This window comes from Trachurus trachurus, assembly GCF_905171665.1.
Source record: "Trachurus trachurus genome assembly, chromosome: 7".
In the NCBI taxonomy this organism is placed as follows: domain Eukaryota; kingdom Metazoa; phylum Chordata; class Actinopteri; order Carangiformes; family Carangidae; genus Trachurus; species Trachurus trachurus.
This window is the reverse complement of record NC_139901.1, coordinates 26,325,793-26,340,722: the sequence shown is the minus strand read 5'-3', so window position 1 is coordinate 26,340,722 and position 14,930 is coordinate 26,325,793. Positions and strand designations below refer to the sequence as shown.

General features: G+C 38.4%; 1 protein-coding gene across 1 annotated transcript in view; it reads left to right on the top strand.

Annotated features, from left to right (window-relative positions):
* cdh26.1 (cadherin 26, tandem duplicate 1) overlaps positions 1 to 10,684 on the top strand; it is a gene marked incomplete at both ends in the record, with an annotated part of 39,376 nt that extends 28,692 nt beyond the window's left edge. The window contains 10 exons of the mRNA XM_083974648.1: positions 97 to 282; positions 399 to 676; positions 807 to 952; positions 1,058 to 1,288; positions 1,366 to 1,488; positions 2,295 to 2,419; positions 2,517 to 2,585; positions 3,683 to 3,757; positions 4,870 to 4,944; positions 10,466 to 10,684. Of these exons, the coding sequence (XP_083830774.1) occupies positions 97 to 282; positions 399 to 676; positions 807 to 952; positions 1,058 to 1,288; positions 1,366 to 1,488; positions 2,295 to 2,419; positions 2,517 to 2,585; positions 3,683 to 3,757; positions 4,870 to 4,944; positions 10,466 to 10,684 (1,527 nt within the window). The remainder of the gene's footprint in view (positions 1 to 96; positions 283 to 398; positions 677 to 806; positions 953 to 1,057; positions 1,289 to 1,365; positions 1,489 to 2,294; positions 2,420 to 2,516; positions 2,586 to 3,682; positions 3,758 to 4,869; positions 4,945 to 10,465) is intronic.
* Positions 10,685 to 14,930: the final 4,246 nt, after the last annotated feature.

The window sequence follows — 14,930 nt, the reverse complement described above, 5'->3', positions numbered from 1 at the left end:
ATGACGATTACTGTTATTATCATTTCTAATTTTATATTATTTTATTGGAGGTTATGATACAATATGATTAAAGTTGAAATGGTTCTGTCTACCCAGTACCAAGGTGAGGTGTTGGAGTCAACCGTCCAAAATGAGGTTTTGAGAATTTCTGTGGAGGACAAAGACACCCCATACACTGATGGCTGGCGTGCCAAATACTTCTTCATTAGTGGGAATGAGGATGAAAACTATGAACTTGTCACTGATCCGGAGACAAATGATGGCATTCTGAACGTCATCAAGGTAACCCTGCATTTCTCACTCCTGTACATACTTCATTCCTGCACAGTGGGCCAGGCTAAAAAGCCTTAATAATGCAATCATTTATCATTAAACTTAAACATGCATGTTTCCCCCAGCCAAAGGACTTTGAGCGAACTACTCTCACCAACCTGGAAATCGGCGTCGAGAATATAGAACCGTTATTTTTTTGTAAAGATGGCATTCCAGCAAGCGATGCCATCAAAGCTCCATCTCCAAATTCAATCAACATCACAATCAAAGTGATTGATGTCAATGATCCACCTGAGTTTGAAAAGAAAACAGCTCAAGTGTTCCAGAAGGAGGAGGAGGAGCCAGGAAAGGTGCTGTTCACTCCAGTTGTTAAAGATGTCGACTCAGACTTATCCAGCATCAGGTTTGTGTCTACATACTGGATATACCACACTACCTATGGAAAATTGCCTGTGTATACAATGTAACTTTTGTCATCCAGCAATCATGTCATGTAAGTGCTCTGTTCACTAATCTCTACTTCCTGTGGTCAGGTATGAGGTGTTGGAAGATCCAGCTGGTTGGGTGACCATTGATCCAAAAACTGGTGAAGTCAAAACAGTTGAGAAAATGGACAGAGAGTCACCCTTTGTTGATAAGGACAGCGTTTACAAAATAGTAATTGCTGCCATTGATGATGGTATGAAAAAGCTCTACTGTTTATTGGAATCAAACATAATCTTAAATGATAAACAAGATAAATTGAGTTGTGTTTTCTTCTTTCTACTTTATTGTGGTAACCAAGGTGAGCCTACAGGTACAGGTTCATCCACTATCCTGGTGCACCTAGGGGATATCAATGACTGCACACCTAAGCTGGCCAACAGGAGCCAGCTAATGTGTGGAAACAAGGCTAACAAGATCATGTTGGCCACGGTGGACCTCGACATCCCTCCTTACAGTGGGCCCTTCTCCTTCTCACTGGATGATGAAGACAAAACTTTGAGTGAGAAATGGAAACTAGATCCCGCCCAAGGTTAGTACATATCTTTACACTTTAACTCTCTAAAAAAATAAGAGTTTCTTCACACCTCTCTTTACATTGTTCCCCAGGTATGGAAGCTGGCCTCGTTAGCCTGAAGCCACTCTATTATGGCAACTTCTCAATTCCCCTGGTGATTCAGGACCAACAGGGTGCCACTGCAAAAGATGTTGTGGAGTTGACAGTGTGTGACTGTGGGGAAACAGACAGCTGCCTTGGCAAAAAGCCACTCACTTACGGCCTCGGGCCCGCTGCTTTTGGAATGATATTTCTAGGACTGCTGTTTTTTTTGTGTGAGTATGAGAATCAACCGAAAAAGTTCACGTTGCATCAACCCACAGTAACCCCCTGAATGTTTTACTATCAAGTCAGTTAGAGGAAAGTAATTTACCTAGGGAGATGAAAATTGTTCTGTGTGTCAGTTCACACTAAGATTAACTGGTCAATAATTAAAGGGATAGTTCACCCAAAATTCAAATTTGCACGGACTCAGAGAAGGCACGGAGGACTCTCAAACTTCTTCCAACCCTTAGTCGACATGAGGGTGAGTAGATAATGAAATTTGAATTTTGGGTGAATTATCCCTTTAAGAGAGGGTGAGAAATGTGAAGATTTGTAGTTCAAATACAATCCAATGGCTTGATATGAGATCAGATCAGAATAATTTCTGTCCTCGAGATATAGTCTCTAATGGTGGAGCAAAATTTGCCAATTGAGGTTAGCATGCAAGTGTTAAACATGTCATGACTTAATTTTTGCCTCATTGATATGGATGCTGTTATCACTTATCACTTCAAGTCAGTACTTGTTTTAAACATACAGTCAGACACAAGCAGTTACACCCATAGACACCCGGAGGCTCTTCAGTGCACCCACAGTCTCATCTTGCAAATGAGTTGAGCAGTTTCGTGTTTGTTCCACCCCTCACCCGGATATAACTCACATGTACATTTAGTTTTTACTTCTTACTATTATTTTTATCTGTATTTTGTATCTGCAGTACTGCTGCTCCTATTTGTGTGTGAGTGTGGAGCAAAGGGATTAAAACACATGCCCATGGTGCAGGACGAGGGCAACCAGACCCTTATCAAGTACAACCAAGAAGGAGGGGGCGCTGCATGCACAGTGAGTTGGTCGTGTTATGTGCGCAATTTAGAGGGAGAGAGTGTATCACAATGAGAAAGGATGTTCCCTTTAATTATTTCGTCTCCCTTCGTTCCAGGCTACACCCACCCTGCTCATGACGTCTACTAATTGTGCGACAGAAAACCTGAAGCAGGCTACCATGCAGGTACTCCCCACCTCTCCCTTAATTTTTTGTGAATAGTTTTCACGTGTAGATAAATGTCACTACAGTTATAATTTGAAGGTGTGTCAAAAGACAAGTAAGAAGGCGTAGATGAACAAGCAGTAGTGGTATATAAAGAAAACTTTGTCACATGACACTGCTGTTCCTTCATGCATTCTTCTGAATATTTTCAGTGACGACAGACTGACAGATATGATTCACAGAACTGGTTTTTGTGTATGTTATAGATACTTTCATGACATAAATTATAGGGTGGGTGCACACTGCAGCTCACTTTAATTGCAGCTTAACATGCTAAGGGAGGGACTAGAGGTTAAGACAGGTTGTGGCTGCTTTTCCGTACTTAATTTTATTCCCACATTTGATGATACTTTGTTAAGTGTTACAGACAATAAACATTAAAAAATATAAAATGAATGTAATTTTTTTTTAAATTTGTTTTGTAATTTACTCTGCACTACTAGTTCCGTCAAATGGATCAAGTAACCCAGGACATGGATACATACAACAGCTCAGGGGCCACCCTGGTGAGTAACAAGTCTCTTATCATTTTTGGCTAAGCGGTTTTGGTCCCTACGGCAAATTTCCTCCTTTATAACAACTGTATAGAACTTAGTAATTAAGTTTCATTAGGAGGAAAGTTTAGCATAATGGAGGGTGTGCCACTCTGAGTGAAAGGGTGTGTGAGTGTATATGTTTTAAGCTAGCTGCAATACAGTTTCAGTTTCACATGCACCCTATTCGCATTTTTTTTTTTTTTTTTTTTTGCAGCAGGTACGGGCAAGATGGCATGACTGTAATGGCACACTTTGACCTTGAGACTGCTCTTCATAAAATTCATAAACCTTTTGGTGACATCTCTGAGGCCACAAGGCACCCGTTATGGTTTTTGCCTTCGTGACAAAGAATCATGTAGATTTAAGAAATAATTTAGAGTAGCAGCATTTGCTGAGATTCTGATTTCACAAACAATTAATGAGCACTAAGTGAAGATCTAATGGTAGGTGGTGATAGGCAGACTTGTTGCTGTCCGACATGTTACTCCACCCTGATTTTACCCTCCTGTGTTTCCTCTGCAGATGAACTCTAACATGACGTCTATGGGAATGCAGGATCAGAGAGATTCTTACAGAGCCATGGGGCAGCAGACCATGGTGAGTGTTATTACAATAGCTACCTCTGCTGGCAGGTGCTGTAGAGCTGCAATAATAATGTTCCAAGTTTCTCAAAAGTCAGCAGTCGACACTTATCTTTGTCACATTTCATGACAAATCATGATTATCACGGTTGTTGACAGTCTTTAGGCAGAGGGATCATTTACATTAATGAAGGACGAGTCAGAGTAATCAATAATCATAATAGTAGTAAGTTGCTGCAGTTGATTGACTGACTTTTACTGTAGAGTTGAGAGATTGTAGTTCTACCATTAGTCAGCTGAATTCTGTATGTAAAGACATGCATACATTTTCCCAATCTAATTTTAATTCCTGTTTTATCTCAGATTAGTAACTCAATCTAGCACAAGTTATAAAATGTTTAGTGTATTTTTTCATCTCATCTTGCCGGGGTGTTGTTTATGTTACCTGCCTGCTGACAGTTTGTTGGTTGTGTAAAGCCAATAAAAAGGCAGCAATATGTATTTAAGCTACCTAAACCTACCTAAGTGGTGAAAAAGTGAAAGTTACCTCTTATCCTAAATTTAGGAGAGTTTAGTTAAAGGGACAACAAGGAGTTTGTATTTGGTTATAAAAAAGTCTCATATTAATGTGTTTGAATCTGCGTTACCCACACTTGTTAATGGGTCCATTTTCGATAAATATATAATTTTGTCTTTATCGTTATTTTGTTATTATTATTAGTGGTCGGCTCGCCCAGCATTTTTTCCATAAGCTAGCTGCAATACAGTTTCAGTTTCACATGCACCCTTTCTCTTTGCATGTTTTTTTTTTTTTTTTTGCAGCAGGTACGGGCAAGATGGCATGACTGTAATGGCACACTTTGACCTTTAGACTGCTCTTCATAAAATTCATAAACCTGTTGGTGACATCTCTGAGGCCACAAGTCACCCGTTATGGTTTTTGCCTTTGTGACAAAATATCATGTAGATTTAAGAAATAATTTAGAGTAGCAGCATTTGCTGAGATTCTGATTTCACAAACAATTAATGAGCACCAAGTAAAGATCTGATGGTAGGTGGTGATAGGCAGACTTGTTGCTGTCCGACATGTTACTCCACCCTGATTTTACCCCTGTGTTTCCTCTGCAGATGAATTCTAACATGACGTCTATGGGAATGCAGGATCAGAGAGATTCTTACAGAGCCATGGGGCAGCAGGCCATGGTGAGTGTTATTGCAATAGCTACCTCTGCTGGCAGGTGCTGTCGAGCTGCAATAATAATGTTCCAAGTTTCTCAAAAGTCAGCAGTCGACACTTATCTTTGTCACATTTCATGACAAATCATGATTATCACGGTTGTTGACAGTCTTTAGGCAGAAGGATCATTTACATTAATGAAGGACTAGTCAGAGTAATCAATAATCATAATAGTAGTAAGTTGCTGCAGTTGATTGACTGACTTTTCCCGTAGAGTTGAGAGATTGTAGTTCTACCATTAGTCAGCTGAATTCTGTATGTAAAGACATGCAAACATTTTCCCATTCTAATTTTAATTCCTGTTTTATCTCAGATTAGTAACTCAATCTAGCAAGTTATAAAATGTTTAGTGTATTTTTTCATCTCATCTTGCCGGGGTGTTGTTTATGTTACCTGCCTGCTGACAGTTTGTTGGTTGTGTAAAGCCAATAAAAAGGCAGCAATATGTATTTAAGCTACCTAAACCTACCTAAGTGGTGAAAAAGTGAAAGTTACCTCTTATCCTAAATTTAGGAGAGTTTAGTTAAAGGGACAACGAGGAGTTTGTATTTGGTTATAAAAAAGTCTCATATTAATGTGTTTGAATCTGCGTTACCCACACTTGTTAATGGGTCCATTTTTGATAAATATATAATTTTGTCTTTATCGTTATTTTGTTGTTATTATTAGTGGTCGGCTCGCCCAGCATGCCCGGTGGGTCATGGGAATAACACTGACGAATCGCCATTTATGGTCGGAACTACGACGGTATCTGATCGTCTTTAAACCTCCGACTTTCATTCTTGATCAATGAAAACATTATTGGCAAATGTTTTCACTTTCGTCCGCCTTGCGCCGGTCCAAGAATTTCACCGTGCGCGCAGAGGCTCATGGTGTGTGTGTGAAAACACTTCGCTTTCCAAAATTTCTAGTTGTCCCTTTAAGTTATTTTGTGCTTTTTGTAAAGCACTTTTCTTTCAAAAGACAGGAGCATTGAGTTAGAAACTATGCATCTGTAATGGCTTTTTTCCTACATCAGGCCCTAACTTGAGTTAACATGGTTACTACACTGTTAAGAAAGGATACTCAACTGTCTGTAATGCAAAAAAAAAAAAAAAAACTTTTGTTGACCAGGCATTTTAATAATATACATAACATTTCTATTGTCTACAGTTGACCGGACATTCACCTAGTTTGCTGTTTTTTTGTATTTCAAACGTATTCTTTTTTAGCATTAAAAGACAGTAAATGGAAGAAAAACATAAATAGAAACAGAAAATGAGAAAAAAGCAAACAGATAGGGGGCTGAGAATGAAAACAGGACCAGTTGTTTACAGCGGTTTCACAACAAATTTCAAATATGTTCTGCTCTGCTATGTTTTGCACATCAATCATTTGCAGACCAGCTATGTAAGTTTTGAACTACTGTAAAATCCTGTTTTGTAAAGGAAACACACATTTAATTCCACAAGAGGGCACCGTAGGAGCATTTTCACATGGATGTGTGGCATAAAAACACTGTTATGGCCTGTGGGTTTTTTTTTTCTCTTTCCCTCCTCTTCTATTTTCTATTAACCATACCAGAGAACACCCCCTAGGCAAAATGTGTTGTATTTGTAGAGAATGACTAAACAGCTGTGGGACATTTTACTTGATCTTCTGGGTCGCGCAGGATTGATCTGTGGTCATGAGCACAGTCCAACCACAGCAGTGCCAGGTGTCTCAGACTTTCTCAGGCTCCTTTGATTATTATGGTTGCCACACCCATGTGCTATGTGCATCCTGGAACACTTGTGACAACTCCCTTTTTGCACTCAGATTTCATTGTCAGGGTATTTCAAGAGAAATGCCATGGGGCAATTGGCCATGATCTTGATTAGGGATTAGTCAATTCCACTCTGGGGAGTGTGATCCTGGTATATTGCTCATTATTTTAACCCTTCTCCCTGGCAATTCAAAATGTAAACATACTGTACATGCATAGACGAGTTACCTGGTCTTGTACCCAGCAGGTTTGCCATAAATTGTGATTGGACTGTGATCTTAGTCAAACATGTAGATACACATACTATCTATCTATCTATCTATTTAATAACTGGTTGGACCTCAACATTTATCAATAACCTCAAACATGAGCTTCTGTAGCTGCTGATCAAACCTGTTCAGTATAAGGGATAAATTTCAAATACAATATCCCGTAGGACACACTGATAAATTTTAAAACGTATTTTCACCACAGCAGTGTGGAGCTGTCCTGAAGCAGCAACGCTAAATCACAGAGCTCCCTCCACCCTGCTTCACCTTTAGGATGTTGATGCAGTGCCCTTTCTGTACACCAGACATAGCACTGCACTGCTCCCCATATACTGTAATTAAACCTTGGTTTCATCAGTCCATCAGTGTTCTGTTCATTTGGACAGAAACAGCCTCCTCCACGGTGTCTGTGGCGAGACACCATGCATCATGATTTGCGTTTGGTAGACTCATGAACAAAAATGTTGACCGACTCCACTGATTTCTTTTAAACACGAGCTTTGTTGTCTTTGTTGTTATGTTACTGAGGTTCGTTGGGCTTGTGAGGTAATCTTAGCTGGCTTGAAAGACTAGCCACAAAATTAAATGATCTCAATCTGTAGACAGTTTTCGTCTGACTAATTAACGGATGAACCTCCAAACTCATTGTGACGACTCTCTAACCTTTCAAGTCTTGATCATAAATCTTCTGAGATCTTTCTTTTCTGACTTGTTTCACATTAGCAGAATTCCCCTATGAACAGCAAACTCAAAATGTGTGAGAGTTTATGAGCGCCTCTTACCTACACTTCCAGTCTTGTTTAAATTACTCCACTCCAGGTTTGGTAGCTGCCATGTCCCGGAGGGGTTCACATAGTTTTCCAGCCAACACTTTTCTTTAAAATGGTTGTGATTTGTGGGTTTCATAGTCACTTGGTTGAAGATCTGATGATACATTTGTACATAAATGGAGGTAATTTGAAAAGGTTTCGTTTACTTTTTCTTGCTACAGGTTTTATATGTAACACTGAATAATATTTGGTCTATCCTCATTTATAAATTAATAAACAATGGGTTTACAGTATCCTGATGCAGTGTAAAACATTGAATGTGATTTTATTTTATTTTCTAAATGAAAAAATAGGCATGTTTTTTAAATGCTTGGTGTTTCCATTTTTGAGAAGACTGACTAAACTGTATGGTTTTTTTTCTTAAATATAGTACTCTACGTGGAATGGGACAAGTAGGGTGAACAACTACCAGGTAATAAATGCTATTCATTGATCTATGATTTTTTTGTTGTTGTTTTTTTAAGAATTAGATGTACTATAGAGATGACATATTATATATAAAAGCTTACAGTCCTCTCTTGCTTTCAGCAGAGCAGCTCATCGAGGTACCAGCGCGGTCACAGCCTGTTGGCACAACAAAACATTGCTGATCACATTGACAGGGTAAGTGTTTGCAGTAAATGAAAATAAATATGGTAAAGCAAGGGCTCATGTGCCACACGCAGAAAAGAACAAAATTGGGATAGGTTCCCATCCTTGGGGCATTCTCTGAAACAGAGATGAACACGAAAAAGACATCATCTACTGCATATACTACTTACAGCAGCCAGGAAAGCAATAACCTTAAACTGGCTTAAATACAGATCCCCCGACCCTTGATCCATGGCAGTAGTCAAGAGAATTTACATAATGGAAAAGATAACTTTTATGTCGAGACTCCAAAACACACAATTTGCGGACTGATGGGCACTGTGGCTGGAAATGGTGGATGAGGAATGGGGTTAGGTGAAGCTGGAAAACTGTTTAAGTCTATCAACCTGTGCACCAGGGCCAAGAACTGTGAGAATTGTTTCTTTCACATTGTCATTGCTGTCTTTATTTTATGATCTAGCAGAATGTTAAAAAAAAATGTAACAACTGGAACATGTTTTTTTTTTTTTTTTGGCAGTGTTGTTCAATAAAAAATAAAGTTAAAAAAAATGGGATAGGTTTGTCTGCAAAGGACAATGTGAAAGTGTATTTACTTAAGTAGGCTACTGATTATCAGTGCTTTATTTGAGTTTTTATTAATTTATGATGTTTACTCCACAACAATCATTGCACTTTTGATTGTACATTTCTATTTTTTATTTTATTTTAAAAATGGTTCTTTGAAGCACAGCTTTAAGTCAGTAGCAACAAATTATTTTATTTAGGCTATAAATATCAGATCTATGGTAAAAAAAAAAATATAAAAAAAAACTCATACTGTGCTTTTCTAGTCTTATCAGCTACTCGAAGTGTTGCAGCAGTCACAAACAGGCAAACTCACGTCTCGTCCTTTTATTCCCGTCTCCACAAAGTGCTGCTTTTTTCTCTTTTCCATTTCTCCGTAAAACAGGAACTACCATAGCAACAGGAAAAAAGCAACAGGATCAAACTCATAAAATACACAATCAAACAACTCAAAAACGCTCTGGTGGACAAGTTGTGACCTGCACATTCACCACGCTATGAGATAATAACAGAGCGTTACGAGACAGAGTTGTTTTCGAGGCAAATGCAGAGACTGCTTGCTGAAAAACTGCCCGTGACAGGAACGCGCATCAGCTGTTTTGCATAAATTTACCTCGAAAACAACTCCATCTCGTATTGTTCCATTATTGCCTCATCTCATAGTGTGGTGAATGTGCAGGTCACAACTTGTCCACGAGAGCGTTTTGGAGTTGTTGGATTGTTTATTTGATGAGTTTGATGAGGGAAACCAAGAAATCCAAATAGCCTCCGTAGCGTAGCTCTGAGCAGCTCACGGCTCTTCTCCGCCGTTCTAAAAATAGCTTGCACCGATAATTAAAGGTAACAAACCTACTGCTATGACTATAGGGATTGTGGCAATGGGCCAATTTGCCAAAATGTTGAACTATCCCTTTAACTCAGAATCAGTTTAACCATGTTTAGAAAATAATACATTAAAAAGCTCTCACAAAAGCACTTTAAAATACTTTGACACACAGACCACATGAGCCTGATCTGCCACCTGTGTCACAGCACTCGATATTTGTCACGGAAACCAATCACAGTGAACTCTTATGCAGTCTGACATGATGTGCTTGCGGCATTTTTAACGGCTTCATTTCAACTTGGCAGAGGCCCATGGCTATATTAGAAGATTGTGGTGTCTTCCTATGGAGGCTGCATCAAAAGCAATTTTACAGTCTGTTTGCACAGATTGATGAACAGTACACACCCTTTCCAAGAGCCATGTCAGAACCGTGTCAAGATGTTTTATGGAGGGTGTGGCACGTTTCAAAAAGAGTTCAAAAATGTCTGTGTTGACCTCATTATGTTATAGGCTACCACTGGTACAAGCAATGAAAGAACATGTATGTGTGTGTGTTTGTGTGTATATATTTTTCTATTATCATTATTATATGAGACAGTGTATTTTGGTATGACCTCTTTTGAACAAAATTACAGAAATCTCTTTTTTGGCTCAATTCCACAGAGACTGTACATGATCGAGGGCAACCTTGCAGACGGCACACATTACCAACCCTATGTGTATGCCTATGAGGGACAAGGAAGCAAATGTCAATCACTGGATGAGCTGTCACTCAACAACCTGGGAGATGATATGCAGTTTCTGGATGATTTGGGGCCAAAGTTCAAGGCCTTAGGGTGCATCAGTCGGCAGAAAATTGAAGAAAACAACTTTCAGCTTTGAGAGGCGCAGCTTGAGTGTGATTTTCATGTCAAGTAGGCCTTTGTTCATTTTTGTGATTAAGATTATGAATTAATCTACCTGGATATTTGGTGTAATTATACACCACAATGGATGGATTTTCTATTTGTACATTAAGTACTTACTTAGTACACAAGAAATTGGCAAATGTATTGATTCTTTAAGAGGAAAGTAGTACATACATCCCCAATTCTAAAAGCACATTAAAACTGAGCATTCCTTCAAATGGTAATGCATGTTTCACCATGACCTAAACATAAATTTGACAGTAATTGTGGCATGTGCAAATGAAAACAAGGAGGCAAGGAGGCCTTGATTGCCACTTACTGTACAGTTAAAGAAAGATTTTGCCAGTATAATTTCCAGTACTGATACATTTTTTGACTTTTCAAACGTCGAGGTAACACTCAACAACCATGGGCTTCTCTACAGACTCTAAGACTGAGTAGCTGAAAATGAAGCTAACTTTTTTCCAACAAAACAGGTTTGGCTATAAAAGATAAAGACATTCCAAGTGACTCCAGAGGAAGTCAAAACAAGATCTGGAGGAAGCAAATCCACTATGTGGTGCTATGGCCTCCATGGTTTCATATACAGACAGTGGCAGTGGCAAAGGGGAACACTGCACAGGATTGGATTCCATTAGATATTCTGACTATAGATATCATGCAGTCTGCTGAGCCAGTGAAAGTCAGAAGATGCTGGTTTCTACTGCAGGACGATGGCCCAAAGACTTAAGAATCCACCTTCAAGCAGTAGCTTGGGAAGGAACATCCGTCACACTCCCCTGACTGGAACATCATTTGAAAGATTTGTGAGCATAAAATATCTCCGAGCCTCAAGTGAACTTCAGGAGGAAGAGTGGGTGAAGATACAGCAATCAAGAACAGAAAGATTGTGAGGGCAGGATTAACCATAACCCTTGAGTATTGACTTAGTGGAGTAATCCAGTTTTTGCCATGCCACAATTGACTGTTGATTGATTTTTTTCCCTTCAAATTCATGAAATAGAAAGTAACAGTGCATTACCATTTGGTGCAAGACTCTTGTTTTAAAGGAGAATTCCGGTCATTTTCTAAGTAACGCTCTACAGCTCTACGTAGGTCACTGACTGCGACCATAGGAAAAAATCTGAGAAAAATCTGTGCAGTCCGGACCTAGCTCTCCTAGAGCTATAGCGTTACTTAGAAAATGACCGGAATTCTCCTTTAATGTATCTTAAGGTATTTGGAGTACACAAACTGAAATCCATCCACAAAACAAGGATTGTATTGTAGAGGCTGTTGTTCGCTTGAAGATAGAATTAATGCACTGCACATACTGTCATGCTCTGCTGATATTGAACTGGTGACTGGGTGTGTTTGCTTGTTTTGCACTTGCAACGAAAAGGACTGTTGCCAAGGTGAAGGTTTTATTAGGGCAGTATTAATTTTGATGGGTTAAACAGAGGGCGTAGGCTTGATCTAAAACTATTAAGAGGATTATTTTATGACATTTTAATTATGTACATTTAAATAAGAACTATACACTGTAAAAGACTAAAAGTAAACATCAGAAAAAAGACCAAACTCAGTGACTGTTGTTGCATCCAGCATCAGCATGTTAATAATCTGTCACTCCCTTGATTCAACATTAAAACTGTCTCCGTTTTGGACAGCTTCACACAGCTAACACAGTAATGTATCAGTATTAACAATCCAATATAAAATGTCAGACTGAGCAAGCTAGAAAGTTTCATTTCAAATCAATTTGGCTACTTGCTAGTTAGTTTGCTTTGTGTCACTGATGCTCTGAATGGTGTAAATGTTTCCAGGTAAAAGACGAGATAAAGACGAGGCAGATGATTCTTATCCAGGGATCGTTCCCTGTAAACTGAAGTTTGAAACAACAAACCAAAGATTTCTTTGATGTTGTTTTGTTTGTTTTTACTGTGGTTGCCTTGACCAAACTGCTGAACAAAACAACGTGTTGATATAGGAAAATTAACTTTTGAATACTTAGAAGCCAATACTTTTTTGATGGAAAACTTTCACTTGTATTGGGAGAAATACTTGATGAGAAGTATCTGTATTTTTGACTTAGGTAATGAAGCTTTGCCCATCACTACCAGGAGACAATGCAAACCTACCTAAACATTGTCCTTACCCAAATAATGTTGTCCTCTAAATACAGGTAGGGATCTATGCCTTTGGTTTTAACTGGAGCTTAACAGCAATTTATGTATGGAAACTGGAATATTTCATAGTAGGAAAGATGTTGTATATCTACAAGCAACTCTTAAAAAGAGCACCCTTTTGTAAAATACTCTTGCAGAAATTGAACAGTGATTATGTACATATCTGTGGCCTGTTGTACTTTGTTTTCTCACATGCATTTATTTTTTCTTTTGGTATTTTTATGTGTAAATTTGCATTTACTGGTAGCAATTCATGGGTCAGTGTTTTTTGTTTTGTTTTGTTTTGTCACATGAACATGGCGGGAAGTCATTTGTTGGAGTAATTGTAATGCAGTTACAACAAACTAGCAACAAAAAGTTATCACTGTTATGTGCAGTTGTTAGGACCATGTACATTTTAGGTTGTTTCAGGTTGCCCGGTTTTAACAACATGACCTACTGACTGATGCACGCTAATAGTCAATAAAAATAACTAATAGGTGACAAGATAAACAAGGTGTGGCAACAGCAGAGATGTTACTGGTATTGTTATGGCAGATAGTTGAGTCGTGTTGACTGTTTTCTCACCCTGGTTGTAATTCATATGATAATTCCTCTTAACATTGTTAAGCTTACTGTGTACTTAACAGTTTTGTAACTGTTGTTTGAAAACATGTCATGACTGTGTCATATCAACTGAACCTTTATTACTGCAAAAGCAATACCAGCCTGCACACCTTTATTAGATTTTTTGTTAAGTTTTGATGTCTTTGTTTTGTATTCCTTTTGTAACCTGTTGCTGGATGCTACAGACTGGTACAGACACTGCAAAACTTGTTAATCAAATAATAAATCCACCGTGAAAGAAGATGTGATGAGAAAGTAGATGTTCTTAAGGTGTGGCACTGTATATATGCAAATGTGCAAACTGCGACCGTGCCAGACTTGCGGTTTTTTTTTTTTTTCTACCCTTGGTTCAGTTTAGTTCAGGTAAAGTCTGTATTGTGCCAAGGCTGGGCTCTGCGGCTAAGCAGCATGCACATGCAAAATCCTGAAACACAAACACAATAAGAAATACATTAAGACAAATGCAGGCATTCATAGTGTTGGTGCTTAATGTTACAGCAGGAAATAGGGAAATAAATAAAGAAGAAAAGAATATATATATATAAAAGGACAAGAAAAACACCAAAAGATATTCAATTTAATTAACTCAAAGTCTTTTGTCGATTAGCGACAGAAATGGAAAGTGCAGCGTGCCCATCTTAATCGACAGCCACCTTGACAGCTAGTTTTATCACCTCTTTGACATGACAAACAGGTTTTGATTCTCTCATGCAGCAGAAACCAAATACACCTCACACTGTTTTTTCTTAGAAGTGATTTTATCAGAGTTGCCTTGCTTGACTTGACTGTAGAATGATCTGGCACTTTTTTAATACGCTAACTCCGACATGTAAAGACTCATGTCCGTGTCTCACCCCTTTCAGTGGAAAGCAGATATTGTGTTAACAGCATAAGAGTCATCCTTCCCCTCCCAGTGAGCATGTGTTGAGCGATGTGGGTCATATTTGCCTCAGTGGATTTAAGTCCATGTAAGAGAATCTTAGAATTAGAGAAAGCAAAACTTTGAAGTTGTTTTAAATTTAGTAGAATAAAGAACTGTGACATTTCACTATACGTTTTGGAGCAAAAATAACAGATCTCTCAGAACTTCTCCCTTTGTCTTATTAAGGATGTGTGGTGCCAGTTACATTCAATAATCGATATTTTACTGCATATCGTGCTTTTGAATTTCTAAATTCAACATATATTATTGTCTATAATTGGGTTTAGGGTAACAACCCTGGAGCAGGGCCATTATTCCAAAGTGGAGAAGAAGTACCACCATGAAGCATTATTAGATCAAATGTGGGCAGATTTGTAAAATATAAAAGCACATTTGGCAAGGAAGTAATTTTGGATCAGTAATGCTGGGATTAAATAAAAACAGGTGGGGCAGTTAGCTTTTCAACAGTATCATACTCAAACCTCATAATTTACCTATTTATAATCCATTAATTATTCCATAAT